Genomic DNA, 15407 nt, shown 5'->3' with positions numbered 1-15407 from the left:
GTCAAACAAACACTCTCATTTGTGCCATTTCATCCAAGCCTACCATATTCGTTTGTATTCCCACTGACCCCACAAAACCTCAGCATCAGGTCAGGATAGGAAAAGGACTAGGAGTCAATTTGTGCCTGTTATTTATGTTGGTGACTTGTCTGTGGGGACAAGGAGAGACAGTAGCCATTTCTATGTCACAGCCCCCTAGTTATCATCACTTTATTTGCTCCTTGCTTAGAAATACCAACAAGGCCATTCTGTAAACTACAATTCATGCCATCATCCTTCTGCTTAGCGTCCCTTCAAATCCGTAATTCCTCCAGTTATTAACCACAAGAAAACAGTGTGGTTTATTGAAGTTTGAAATTAAGTATTGAAATTAATTCATTTCACTTCAAGTCTCTACTATCTTGGTAGCCAACTTGTATTTCCTCCTGTCTATCAGTTGTGAACTGAACCTCTTCCAAAATTTCTCACTTTTATAGAAAGATTTGCCAGAATCCAGAAAGAGTCCCCTGCTAAGTCTCTCCTATTTTTCCCAATCTCTAATAGTGAGGTTTCTTCTATTCTCTCCTTAATCCTTACTCTCTTTTGGTTCGTGTCTTGTCTTTCAGAGGCTCTCATTTCCAGCTCCAGTTCCCATTCCACAGTTATGATCATGCCTCTGCAAATATTCAGTAGCCCTTGAACTATACCAAGACATCTGCATGTAATTATTTTTCCTAACTCCAAGATTTCTCTCCACTCTGACTTTCATTACCACCAGCACACTGAACACTCAACTCCCTCACTTGGAGTTTTCTGAACCATGGATCTAGGACGATGTGAGTTCCCAAAAAGGAAGAGGATGGATCTTGGCCCCTGGATTACATCAGAACTGTGCTTTGGCACTTCATCCCCCACCTAGCCAAGCATCCCATTTCACCATCTGTGGACAAGATCTCTGAATGTTTAACAGATGAACTGTTGGATAGTTTCTGACTATATGTGTATACACACACACACACACACATATGTACATTTATTTCACCCATTTGTGTATGCACAGTGTGTGACCTTTGTAAATATCTTGTACATACTTTCACAAACAAGTGTGCACACACACATACTCTCATACATGCATGTACATACACTTAGCTATATCTATCCATCTATCTATCCATCTATTTATCTGCCTACCTACCTATGTATATTTGGATCCAGTGAAATGTTCCACTTGAAATATCTGCAGTCCAACTAACTCTGACAAATGCAAAGCAAGCATCTGACAGATCCCTGCTTGAAGCTCCACAAGACTTTAGCTGGCATGAGCACTTAAATTACAAGAATGTCAACTTGTCTGACCACTTAAAGGTTTGGCTTGCTTTCTTTTAGCAGAAATTATAACTAAAATTACATTAACAATGACATGAGCTGAAGTAATATATAAAAAAATTTTAGTGAATCAAACCTTCTAGTTTTCAACCAGATCTATTCTATGATTGTTGTAACTGAATTCCTACAGCCCTCATCTACATTCATTAATTTGATATATTTTGTGTCTGCATAGTTTAGTAGCTGCTTATGAAGTTGGTCTACAGATCACTTCTCAACTCTCTACTAGCCAATAAATACTAGATTTTTTTTTTTTCTAAAGATCTGGTATTTTTGGGTTTTTTCTCTCTGTGGACAGCTAAACATAAAATCCAAACTCTCTGTTCTAACCTGACCTATAGATCTGGTCAATAAAATGAATTTTTTTCCCTTCTAAATGCTTTCCCATATATAATTTAAATCTCCCCAGTGACATTTTTCCTCTACATCTTCCTACATTTAAGTTTCTCATCATAACCTTCAAGGCCATCTTACCTCTGCCTCACTCATGTCTACTTCAACCTTCATACCTGTCAGCTTCATTTTACATTTTGAGGGACAGCAGACAACACTGCTTCAGCATTTATGATCTCTCTTTCTTGTATGGTTTTATTTGATTCGACATCACAAGACATTTTTCTCAAGCCACTTACACTTACTTCAGATGATTACAGAACTAAAATCTTTATTTTCAGGTCTCATCTGGATAGCTCCTTACTTTAAGAAATTATTTGCTTACTGTTTCTAGTGTTTACTTTCAGATAAGGCTCTATCAACCAACTAAACCAAGTAAAATAAACAACCCCATGTCTCATACTAAAAAAATCTTGTTTGTTCTGCCTTCACAATTCAGAATCTTGGCACAAGATAATTCATCATTATGAAAAACACCTACCACCCATGTAGGTGCTATAGAAACAAAGACTTTTCCCTCCTTTTCTATAATGCCTATCAGAAAATCAGTGTCTATGTAAAAATTAGATTCAAACAATAACATGCATTTATAATCTCAAAAAATCAGAGAATAGAGAGATTCGGTGTCTTTTTCTCCAGCCACATTCCTAAAATTATAGTTTAAAGGAGGTAAATGAATACAAACCTGAGTTCAGGAAATTACAGATGCTATTTGGCTTAAAGGCATGAACCTCACTTGAGTATTTCAGTGGGGTGAACTTATTTCATTATGAACTCTTCACAGGACAGACAATGCTCTTCCTGAAAAAACAAAGTTTACTTTGATTGCTTCCTATCAGGAAGAAAGGTGGAGTTTACTAATTCACTGCAACACAGCTACAATCATAAACTGCCTCCCAGATGAGAAGTGATAATGTGGATTTCTAGCCCAAAATGGAGCAATCATGCTGAAACAGTTTTTAACATAAAGTAAGAACAGTAAGCACAAGAGAGCACATGTGCATAAGCACTCCCCTCCCATTTTCACAGTACTAGAACCAAAATAGTTCCCTAAAACTGCTGTGCTGACAACCACACAGTCATTTGAAAAACATTACAACATGAAGAGGAGTGGGGTTTTTTAACAATGGCAGCATCTTGCATTGCCTCAGGTCAGTGTCCCAGGCCTGACAGTGGCAGAGAAATAATTCCAAGGGACAGAAGCATCTTAATCAATTTTACTGTGATACTGACAGGTTTCTATGGGAACTCTGCCTTGCCTTTCTGGGTTGGCAGGATAACAGCTGATTACTCCATTATAACTAAACTAGCACTGAATTGCAAAAACACTTAAGAGAGTCCATTTTCAACTGTGCACTGCAATGAAGATTTTTACTTTATTACCAAAATCCTGGATTTCATGTAACCAGAACACAAGGGGGTAGTGTATGTATAAGAAAAAGGGCAATAAGTCATCTCCCCACCTTTTAAAAAAATGAGGATTCAGAGAAGCTTGGCATTGCCAACTTAAACTCAAGTCAGCAGCTCACACTCAGAGAACAGGCAGAAAATCTGGTGAAAAAGAAAACCTTGTGACAAGAGGTATGCAGCAATCCTTCTGGCACACCAGAACCCAGGAGGGTAATCTTTCTCCACCAGATTAACCCTGGACCTCAGACTCAGCTTGCCACTGCTAATAATAATAATGTTAACACTATGTTCTGTATAGCTGTGTGCAATGATGCTGCCCGTTGTACTAGGTGAATTGCTCTTCATCTCAGACAACTGCAGTGGAAAAATAAATTTGGAAAAGCAAAAGGATCCGAACACCTGCACTAGAGCTAGAACTTCCTTGAGTACAGCAAACAAAACTGGATGCATAAGGGCATTTTCTGAGCAATGAGGGAGAAAAATACAAAGTCCTTGCAACTAAGTTAAATTAGAAGTTTTGAAACCTTCAAAACATCTACTTAAACACCCTTGCTAAGACTCTTTCCTACAGTGCCTGATTGCCACATGCCATTTCACATCATCCAAACTAGGTCAAAACCCATCACTCTCTGTACTTCATATGCTTGTAAGAGAGACTGTTTCACTGTCATGCAAAAGATCCAATTAAAAGCCTCAGTCAAAAAGATCTATTAATAGCCTGCCTGAACAAATGTGACCTGTTCTGACACCCATCACACTGTGCTGTGATTGCCTGCAGATGGAAATAGTAACAGAATTTAAAAAAAATATATATAATTTGCCATTTTCTCACTTCTATCTCTGTTGTAATGCTGGAAATCCAGAAGACAGCAAAACTACATTTCATATAAAACAGATAAGTCCTGGCAGACCTAACCCAGAATGTCCATTTTAAGAGAAAAAATAATAACTGACAATGATTTTAGAGGGCTATAGAAGCCAGGCCTCTATAAACAAAAAGCATAATCCCATTACAGCTGATGCCTGCTTGAGACAAACAATGCTGGCTTGAGATCAAAGAGCTAACAGCTTCCCACACCCCTGAACATAAAGTCTGACAGAAAAAAAGTCTGCCTTTGTGCCTGCTTTTGGACAAGCCAACCCTCCTGAATCTATATTCCAATAATCAGTTCCTGCTTTAATGGAATTCTTGGATTCTATTTTTAGCCTGGCAGAAAGGAAACGATGCTTGGTTTGGAAGCACATGCACAGAAGGCAAGGTTATCCCGGGCACAAAGCTTTTGTAGTAGGCTCAACTGTCCACACCACTAGAATCTTCTATTTCAGGCCTTTCCATTTCAGTTCTAACTGAAGGCATGATTAGGCTACATTTTTATAGCAATGATTTTTATTGGCATTAAAAAGAAATTGCAGTAGAAGCATACAGAATATGGGGAAAGCATGGCTGCAAGGGGAGAAGAGGAAGAGATCCAGCTCCTGTGGTTTATTGTATGTACTGGTTCCCAAACATGGAACAGAGTCCCCAGCCAGTAACTCATGAAAAATCAATCTCTACATAAGCAACCAAATTCCAACACATCCCACAAAATGCCTAGGCACTGGATAAATTCCTCAAAATACACAAAATCTAAGTATTTCCTATCCACACTAGCCTCATGCAGAGGGGCTAGAAAGGCATTACTTTGTCCCATCCAAAAAGAAGTGCCTTGAGAGCCTGGGATACCTGATACTTTGGGGCCCATTTCCCTGACTGTAAGGGAAGGGATGGGGAAGCTGAAGGAGCAGAGCTTCCCACACTAAGGCAAAAATAAAATTATTTTAAAACAGAGTCGATTTGGAGAGAAGGGTTGGGATAAAAGGGGCAAACTTTGCCAGAAAAGGACATACCAATATTAATGAGTTCCAAAATCATAAAAGCGTCAGAAATCAAATGAGAAATTTTGAAGTAGATTCTCATTAGCAGCAAAATGCCAAACAAAAGTAGCCTACAAAACAACCACAGAATTCCCTTTCTCACAGTACAATTCCATGTTCAGACTTCTTGCTACTTTCCCTTAAAAGATCATTTCCCAAAAGAATTTCCACAGGATTACCATTTAATTTACATCTAATGCCTGTAAATTAGCAAAAGAGAAAATGGTTCATATTTAGGAGAGATGCAAGAGTATCCCTAGACTACCACAAATTTCTAAAAATCCCTCTTTCCCTCATCCCCTGCACAAGTATCTTGGCTCTCTTAGGTAACCAGACATTACTTCTTGTTTTAAGGAATCAATTTTAAAACCTACATTTACTTGCTTAGTACAAATGAGCCCAAAATATAGTCTTTAAAAAAAAAAATCACACCATACAGATAAGGTGTACATCTTTTTGGGAGGGTGAATGATACTGTGTTTTTAAGCAGCATAATTTTTAACCTCTAAACACGTTAACATTACACTGACTTGTGCCACATAAAAACTTATATATATTAGATGAACAAGCAGACATCCTTTCATCAAGTAATCTGAATTTCAGTCTTTGTAATGAAAGATTGTTGGTTATGTAGGCACATGCCCTGATAGCCACACAGCAAAGGGCAGTGGAAATATCAGTTGGCTGTCCAACAGTCGAAGTAGGAGGTAAGGTAAGAAGTAACAGAACACTTGATGTTTTGGCAAATTGCAAACACATTTGGCAGATGTGCTGGAGAAAGGTCCAGACAAAGAGATTAAATTCAGTACTTTGAATTTCATCACAGAATATCACATGTGAACATATGCCATATACCAAGAACCTCTGAGATATTCTCTTGCTAAAGTACTAAGTACATTTTACAACATTAAGGAATTACAGGAAATTTTTATATGCTCAATAACATGATAGCAGTATGGAATTTACACGTAAATCACTTAATTTACATTTACATGTACATCAGAGCACATAAATGCTTATTGTGACTCAGAATGAAGCGGAGCATTGATACTGTTTGAAGCAATTATCCAGAACAAGCAGCACTACAGCCTGACATAAATGTAAACACAATGATAATACTAAGTGTGCTCTTTTATACATAAAAGCTATTAATATTAAGTAGACCACAGCAAATTAGGTTTGCCTGATTAAGGAGCAGATCCAGGTAGGAAAGGAAAAGTCATGTGTTCCTGAAAAATGCAATAGTGACTTTCAGGATACTTCTTCTCAGTATAAACTATGTCAACTAAAAAGCATAGCCTTCTCAAAATAGGGGTTCTGTCTGTCATAACTTGCAGCTCAATGCTCTCCAGAAAGAAAAATTAGCAAGGTAGACATTCACTGAGTCTGACTAATAAAGAGATATTGCAGTAGGAATATCTATTGTCAGATAACATGACAACTTCCTAAAACATTGAGTTCTCATCTGTTAGTGATCATGCTGAGAAACTAATGCTAACACAACTATATGTTGATTTGTTACACGTATTTTCAGTTCAACTTTGTACTTCACAAACTTTTGGGCTGTGCACACACTAGAGATGGTATCTGCATTTGATAGAGAGTCCATAGCTAGAACTAAACCAGTTTAGTTGCTTTAATTCTGCTGTACATAAAGCATAGTTTGTCACACAGATGCAAATTAACAGTCCATTCTCAAGCCCAGTGATGTCTTTAGTATCTCCAGATGAGGTTCAGACACATGCAAATCAGACAGGGGGGAGATAAGAAAGAGCATATACCAGAGCAGTTACAAGAAGATGCATTAAGAAAATTTTTGTACTAGTCTGCTGTTTGTCCTTGATGGAGACATTCCAAAAACTAGCTCCTCTTGAGATGAGAAGTGCAGATTTTGCAGGTGGAGCAGTCTGCACCAACACCCTCCCACCTAGACACATCCATCTTGCATTGACAGCCCTGCACAAGATAAAAAGTAGGATTATGCACACTTTGTGGTTGGCCGGAAGAGTGAGATGCTGCAGGAAGAAATTCTGGCAACTCTGTAAATAAGCTCTTCTCTCTGACTAAGAATAACCTCAATGCAGCCATGTGGCATGGCTGCATTGAGGAGGAAATAGCAACGCAGCCTCCTAAACCGTGGTCATAACGAAATTCTACCACACTCTGTTCTCAAAAATACAGCTGTACCCTTCCCCTCTGTAAGTCAACCGTATTGTCATCAAATCTTTGCCAAGTAAAAAAGCTCGCTCTGGCAAGGAAGGTAAAGTTAAAGAGGTTCTAGTATAGCAGGAGTGTCTTTGGATGGAAAAATCAAAGTGTTCTGGATCTCACCAGACCAGGGTAGTTAAAAAAACACCATATATCAACACACTTGGGGTCACATTTTAAAGACTTTTTTCAGCAGACCAGATGTACTTCCAACTAAAATAATACAGATCTTATCATTGTGGCAAATGAAACAGACCCAATGGGTTTTTATTTATGTCAATGAAGTTCTGACAATAAATACATTCATCTGCCCACCTCATTTAGGCAACAGAAACCAGCATTAGGCACACATACATGCATTACCATTTATATCCACACATTCTGCTAAAAAAAAAATCAAGTATATGCTAATCACATGCAAGGACAATAGCAAATCTTATTGCTTCTGCTTATTAAACTTCAGTGGAATTTTAATGTGAAATATGCCTATCATATTGAGATATTGCCTGTGTGATGTTTTCATAGAACAGCAATACTGCGTTTCCTGGATCAGAATTCCGTCTCTCCTTGTGGCACTGTAGGGTGCACACTGAGATCCCATGGCTGCTCCCAAACATCTACATGCACCAACAAATCCTTCTAAATGCTTGAATTCTTTTCTGTCCATGAAGATTTAAATTATTTACAACTCCCAAACACGCACACACATGAGGACTCGTCCTATTGGCACAGATAGGTAGATCATCAGTAAGTGGTGACAAGTCATGTGAAAGCTTAATATTTTAGTCATAAATGTTGGTACCAAGGGGAAGAGTTATAAAGAGGAGCAAGTTCTTAATATTTAAGTTTAATAATGCAAATCTGGAAAATGCTGAAAGAGATTATAAAGATTACAGAATAAATTATTCAGGTAAAACAAATTATTCAGGTGAATTATTCAGGTAAAACAAAAGCTGAATCTGAACACAGCTTAATAAATCAAATTATAGCAAAATGATGCAAAATGAACAATGGTAGAGACGTATGCAATGAGTATAAATGGCTAAATTTCACATAGCACTGTTTAAAAAAATTGCATCACTCCTGTGATAAAGAATAATGCTTCAGAGCAGGCATTATGTTTTGATAAAATGCTGTAGAGCTGCATGTTCCCAAAATTATAAAAATGCATTCTAAAAAAAAAAATTCCCTTATAAATTTTTTTGGTTTCCTAGGCACAGTGGACTGATGTTCATTTAGCTTTTGCAAATGGAAAACCTAAATGTTAAGGACAGCATGGAGACCCTCTGTCTTGACTGAGGAGTATAATCTATGCTGTAGGAGTACGTTATCACCACAGGGGATGTCTTTAGCCTGACTGCACAGTTTAAAATCAAAATGAGGCTAAAAAAAGCCTGCCAGAAAGTAAACTAGGACATTAATAACAAGAATTGACACTTGATTAATTAACTGATTTCAACTTTTAAGAGTGGGAAAGCTGAGAATGAATGCTAGGGAACAGCTTGTTGTCATTGTGGCAAACGCTGCACAGTAAAAGATTAGACGAAGAGACAGAGAAGGAAGAACCTATATTAAATCTCAGCTCTGTGAAGGCTATGTTTATCTCTTTGAAGAGCCTAAATTTAGACTGCAGTAAGCATGCCCCATAGTATTAAATTTTGTGGAAAGATGAATAAATATTGAAACCCAAAGTAAATAATTCTCTCAATTTTCTCTTGCTCCTTTCTCTCTCCAGTTTAATAAAGCCAAAGCAAAAATTTACATATGACCCATGACACCAGTGCTCAGCAGGAGTCAAATGAAGATGTTATTGCATTTGTCTACGTATAAATGAGAGACTGATGACTACCGTGGTTTTGAAAAGTATAGAAGAAATATTGTAAAGCAGAAATGTAACAGATTAAAACAAAGAGCAGGCATCTTTCATGACAAGAAGCATAGAAGAAATATAAATATCACCAAATCATAGAATATCTTGAGTTGGCAAGGACCCAGACAGGATCACTGAGTCCAATTCCTGGCCCTGCACAAAACATTCCAAGAGTCACACCATTTGCCTAAGAGCATTGTCCAAACACTTCTTGAACTCTGTCAGGCTGTTGCTCTGACCACTGCTCAGGGAAACCTTTCCAGTGCTCAACTACCCTGGGGGTAAAAAAACTTTTCCTGATGTCCTCCTCTGACTCAGAAAGCCATGAAACCTGGGAATCTGTATTTTTTATAAGCTTCCTGCATTTTTATTTTGCAGGAACCATCACACTGTGCATTCTTGAGTAACATTGCACACTGCAGCTTTGTATCATATCTCTGTAAATGTGTGACAGCACAAAACTTCCGAATCCTCACTGTACAACCATTAGTAGTTACATTTAAATTACGTTTCTTGCCTTGATGATGAGAACATCACTTAAGGCAGGGTCAGATGTTTTACTGGAGAAACACAATGGGTATTGTTTGTCTTCCATCTCCTCTTAAAGGAGGTATTATATTGGGTGGACTTGATTATTCTTTTACAAATCTACATGTCCTCTGCTCTCACTTCAAATTGCTCTTATTTCCCCACAAGAAATGGAACATACAAACAGAGCTGCTAAATGGCCTATAATTTCTCAATTCCCCCATATTATTCTCTTTATAATACATACGTGCCTGCTTGTTTTCTGCTCCCATATGCTTCTGGTGAGCTCATGATTGAACCACAGCTGATCTCTTATTATCTTCCATAGAAAAAAAAGAGAACACAATTCCTCTAAGAAAATATAAATGTTCTTAAATACTTTTCCCTCTAAAGGAATTTTTAATATCTACATTTTTTTACTCTGCATATGGAAACAGGTCCTGTATCAGCTCATGTTTAGAAACTTGGATAAAACAAGGAAGGTTTTGCGAGCATTGTCAAGATACTTTTCATCTTTTTAAATAATGTGGCTTGAGGACATTGATTTTCCTCTGTTGTCAGCAATCATTTCCATTTTGAGTAGGATGTTGGACCAGACAACCTCCTGAAGTTTCTCTTACAGCTTAAATTATCTTATGATATCATGAACTAGGAGTCTATTCCATCAAAGTCAAGAATGTCAGTGGAGAGTAATTTTTTTAATTAGAAATTTTTCACTTTTGTTTTAGCATCTTTTACTTCTCCACCTAAGCTTCTGTGCAACATAAACCAGAAACATGCTAAAAAATAGGTGGTTTTTTATAAGATGCCTGGGTTAAAATTAAAACACAAACATTATCTCAATACAAATGTGGAACAAGGAAAAAATAATGTCTTAATCCTCCAAAAGTGTTGCCCAAATCACAGTTCCACACTGGTCACTGTGAAGAAAATTTGCCTTTCTCCAGTCAAAACCAGCACACACAGTTATGTGGGCTTTTTAAAATGAAGAATAGCATTTGCCTGTAGAAATAAAAAAGCACACCAAAGGCTTAAAGAAAGTACCAAATAATGTAGTGGGTAGTAATGAAATAATATGTGAAGAATTCTGCTGCACAACACTTTTGAGCAATCTGACACATTTAAAATTAACTGGGAGGACATTTTTATAAACAAACCTTCTGTTAAATTGCATCAGTTAGGAACTTGAGTTTGACCACTCACAGATTCCTACCTTTTTTGACAGAACTTGGTATGAAGCTTTGGAAAAACTATAAGCTAAATTATTAAGATTTTCTGAAAAATAAAGTAAAAATTACTTCAATAAGGGCTCTAAGAGTGGAATAAATATGCTTCTTCAAAAACAAAACCAAAGCAAATCAAACCACCAGTCCTCCTATAAAACTTAAAAGCAGACTTAAATATAAAATAAAATATGCACTTACAGTGTTGGCAAGTTCTAAGTAGCTTCCTCCAACAGAGTTGCTAAAATTTGAGGCCTGAGCTAGAAGTCTTTGCAGAGCAGCCTGTTGAGTCACATTGCTTCTACCATACTCCAACACCTTTTGTAGCATAAAATGACTGTGGAGGTCTGGACTCTGAAGGTCTCTTGCTCCTGAATCATACTCCCAGCTTTCTCTGGCTCCTGATACAGCCCCTAAAATGCAGAAAAGGAAAAACATTCTAGTATGGAATGTCTAGTTCTGTGTATAAAGAAAATACAGAATCTCTCAAGTTGGAAGGCACCCATGAGGATCAACTCTCTGGTCGAACTCAGGTTCAACCTAAACCTAAACCACATAACTAAGAGCATCATCCAGGTGGTTCTTGAATTCTGCCAGGCTTAGTGCTGTGACCACCTCCCTGAGGAGTGTGTTCCAGTCACCAGCCATCATTCCAGAATGAATGGCTTTCAATCATTCCTCTCCCTAACATCCAGTCTGAACTTTCCCTGATGCAGCTTCATTCCCTTTCCTCATGTCCTGTCACTGCTCACCAGAGAGCGGAAATCAGCATCTCTGGGGTCACCCCTCAGCATTCCCTTCTCCAAGGTGAGCAAACCCAGTGACCTCAGCTGCTCCTTGAGACCTTTCACAATCTCGATCTCCCTCCTGTGTACACACTCCCATGGTTTGATGCCTTTCACGTACTGACAAAATACCAAAAATGCACACAGCAGTCAAGGTGGGGCAGCAACAACACAGCGCAGACTGTCTAATGATGCTGATACACCCCAGGACACAGCCCTTCTGGCTGCCAGGGCACTCTGCTAACAAAGAAATAACCCTGACCATTCATTCCAGAAGGAAAAAGAAACAAAACCTCTACTTCCATTACTGCCCATCTTCTGTGTGCTGATAATATCAGGGGAAAAAACCAGTAAAATTTCCAGTGCATAGGTGAATTACTAAATTACAAGATTCAGAAGGAAAACTAAAAGCATTTGCATATGTTATTTAGTACACTGCAAAACCAGTGTTGTTTAGAACAGCTAAGGACTGAGAAATGAGTACCTGATATCAGATTGAAAAGCAGCAGAGATCAAAGAGCAAAAGAGGAAAAACATTAACTTTTTGTTCACTGAATGCCAACAAATAAGGTATCTTTTAGCTGTACAGTTATAGTTTTTTATGTTACCACTACCTTTTTTATTATCTCATGATTACTTGTTTCAACTCAAGTGCCAGACATATCAATCACAAGATGTTTCATTACAAATCAATGCAAGGATATGATCTGGTGGCAAGTGACAAACAATGAATGCTTTGAGAAAGCTTCTGTATCATGAAGTTATAGGGTTCCTGTTTCTCCATGAACAATCCTTCCAATTCCCTATGCACAGAGCTGGGGTTAAACCATAAAACAAGTAGAAGAAAAATTTCTAGTTTTGTCAGTAACTATTTCACCCCTGGCTGCTTCTGATTCCCTTACAAATGTCCCACTCCTATTAAAATTTTGTTAAGTTTTAGATTCAACGATTTCCTATGGCAAAACAATCCAGAGTAGGCACTAGATTATTTAATAACCCTGGGCAGTACTGTAAAATTTCATCTATAGTATAATGAAGATAAAAAAAAAAAAAGTGACTGTCGAAGCATACACTCTGGTTAATAGAAAAGTCAGAATAGAATCCAGAGCTACAGACTAGATCAAAACTCTAAATCAAACATGCAATCATCAAACCATAAGTAGTTACCTGTGAGGCCATCCTATTATTTTAAAAGCTTTTCTTTTTTTGAGCTAGTTTTCTCTCTCAAGTATTAATCAGCATTCTAAGGAAGTGTTTACTAATCAGTGGTTATTACTTACTCAGTACATTACCAGGCAAAATAAATAAACTACACAATGGACTTTTAGGAGAATGTCTCCCCCTCGCCAAGAAAAGTTTGAGATGCAAAAGTACAAGTGGAAAACCAGCCAGAAGGGCTGCAAGGCAGCAACTCATCTGTTGTTTCAGGTCAATACTCTAAGATCCTGTAATGCTGTTACGGATGAAAAGCAGACTTAGGAAACCTGGAGTTGGTTTCCCTGTCTTTGTGCAATGCAAATATTCTAGTCTTGAAACATCGAAGTAGAAAATAAGGCATAATAATTACATTTTATACCAATATAATTACCATGATTCTTTACCATTGGTAGAAGATTAAAGATTAATTCAGTGACTTTCACACCAAGAGCATGCGCCACTGTACTTCATCTAGCTACATGCTGCAGGCTTTCCAACAGACCTTTGCACTGAGATACCAGTACCAGCAGTAATTTATACAGCAGGCAGGGCACTGTGGCTGTGCACAACATTGTGTGTCTCTGCCCTCGTGTGGCTGCAGAACACCAAAAAGCAAAAAAAATCAGCAGCTCACAGACCTGGAGCCACTGAAATGTCTCAGGCATCCAAGGGCAGCAGAGGATCGGTTCTGCCACTTCCCAGGCCTGCCAAAAGCAGGTGGAACAACTCTCTCTGGGCAAGCAGAGACATGGAATTAAGAGAGCTGGCTGTATCACATGGGTACACCTTTTTCCACAGAGCTAAATATGGCACATGTTTCTACAGAGAATATGCACTACATTTCTATTACTCAAAAACCATTGCTCTGCAAAACAGCTTCTACATTCATGCAATTAAGAACAGCAGTTCTGCTGAAGGACCCAAGTGGCTTTCATAGATTGCACCATCTGCTATCAGACTGAATATTCAGCTGGGACAGAAGTCACCTGTCAGTTATAGATGGATCAGGAAACACTGGGGTTTTATTACTACATTATGACTGTATCTTTAACCCAAGTTTTCTTAAAAGTTCATGTCAATATTCCTAATTTAAAATATACATACTAAAAATGGAAGGGGAGATGACTGGAAGGCATTTTCAGTATTTTATTTTGGGCTTAACCCTAGTCCCTAAATTTGCCCACTGTTTTCCCAATAGACTGCAGAACTCTGGCTGTCAAAATGCTGTCCTGGATCGTGCACCTCTCAAATCTCAGCTTTGCAGGGAAACTCTGGAGTCAAAACTGAGATTTCACTTGTAACTAAAAATTTAACCAGGAATTAACAGACAACTCTTGTATCTTGCTGTAATTAACATACAATTCCTCCTCTTACAATACTAATAAAAAATAAGGAAACCTTAGGTATGATGGCTGATAGCTGACCTATAGCTAGTAAATCTGTGTTCAAGATTGGTCTTTGCAGAACAACATAGATCCCACCATAACTTTTCCCTGTTCAGCTACACTTAGAATAACAATAAGCATGAAATTCCTGTATGAAGCGAAACAAAATTATCATGAAAATTCCCAGGTAATAAGCATGCTGGGAAGTTGATGTTACTACAAAGATTAGGCAGAAAGAAAGCATAAATAAATAAATAAATTCATTGCACAATATTTGTATTAGACAAGTAATATAAGAGCACATAATTGTTTTCAAATTACATAAGTAACACTTTAATTCCAGAGTAAGGAAGTTAAAGCAACACTGTCTGGAGTGAATGACTACACAGAGTATTAAAGAATAACAAAGGACAGTTTAGTTTGATGGCACATGAAAGATTCCATAATTACATAAAATTACATAAAATTTCAGTTTGTGAATTGTATCAAAGCTGTTTAAAACAGTCAAGTTGGCTCACAAACACCACTCTGAATAGTGTACCCTGCCCACTTGCACTGAGAATTCCTGCTATCTAAATCTTCCTTTATGACCTGCAAAGCTCTCTGGTCTGTGTTCTGGTACCACCTTGCCACTCTGATCTAAAAGAAAATGGCATTTCATCCTATCTTCCAGCAGTTAACCTTCTGCCCAGGTGGCTTGTATTCTGCAGCAAAGAAACACATGCCTGCTAAAAATACAAGCCAGGATTTTTGGTTTGGTAAAGGCTAATTTTACCAGGCTATGCTGGTGAACCAAGCATTATGTGATTTCTTCATTGATTACAGGCTAGAAAAGATAAACCATCAGGATGGTAGGACACCGAAGATGTATTTGTTTCTGAGAGGACCTGGGGTATCAGGAAAAGCGAGGCACTGTAAAATTAGCTCTGCATCAAGTTCTGAAATGAGTCTGACTTGTGAATGGAGAACATGAAGACAGCTGACAACCTAAGTTGTCAACCAGCTCCTTGGTCACGCAGATTCACCTCACACAGTGAGGAGTCTGATCACTGTTTTCCATGAGGTAGCCATGACATTTAGCTAATTAAACTTCTATGCATTATATTACCAAAACAATGGCTATTTTTCA

At 37.9% G+C, this 15407-nt stretch overlaps 1 protein-coding gene across 2 annotated transcripts in view; it reads right to left on the bottom strand.

Moving 5' to 3' along the window:
* The window catches only part of LOC118699808 (uncharacterized), an 83555-nt gene that overhangs the window by 43290 nt on the left and 24858 nt on the right, over window positions 1–15407 (bottom strand). Inside the window, exon 3 of one of the 2 annotated variants that reach the window (XM_036403993.1) lies at window positions 11113–11324. The exons of the other annotated variant lie outside the window; for it this stretch is intronic. Coding sequence (XP_036259886.1) covers window positions 11113–11324 — 212 coding nt within the window. The remainder of the gene's footprint in view (window positions 1–11112; window positions 11325–15407) is intronic. 2 annotated transcript variants of the gene reach the window in all.

Source organism: Molothrus ater (genome assembly GCF_012460135.2).
Source record: "Molothrus ater isolate BHLD 08-10-18 breed brown headed cowbird chromosome Z unlocalized genomic scaffold, BPBGC_Mater_1.1 matZ_random_MA36, whole genome shotgun sequence".
In the NCBI taxonomy this organism is placed as follows: Eukaryota; Metazoa; Chordata; class Aves; order Passeriformes; family Icteridae; genus Molothrus; species Molothrus ater.
The sequence above is the reverse complement of the archived record's forward strand: the minus strand, read 5'-3'. Positions and strand labels throughout refer to the sequence as shown.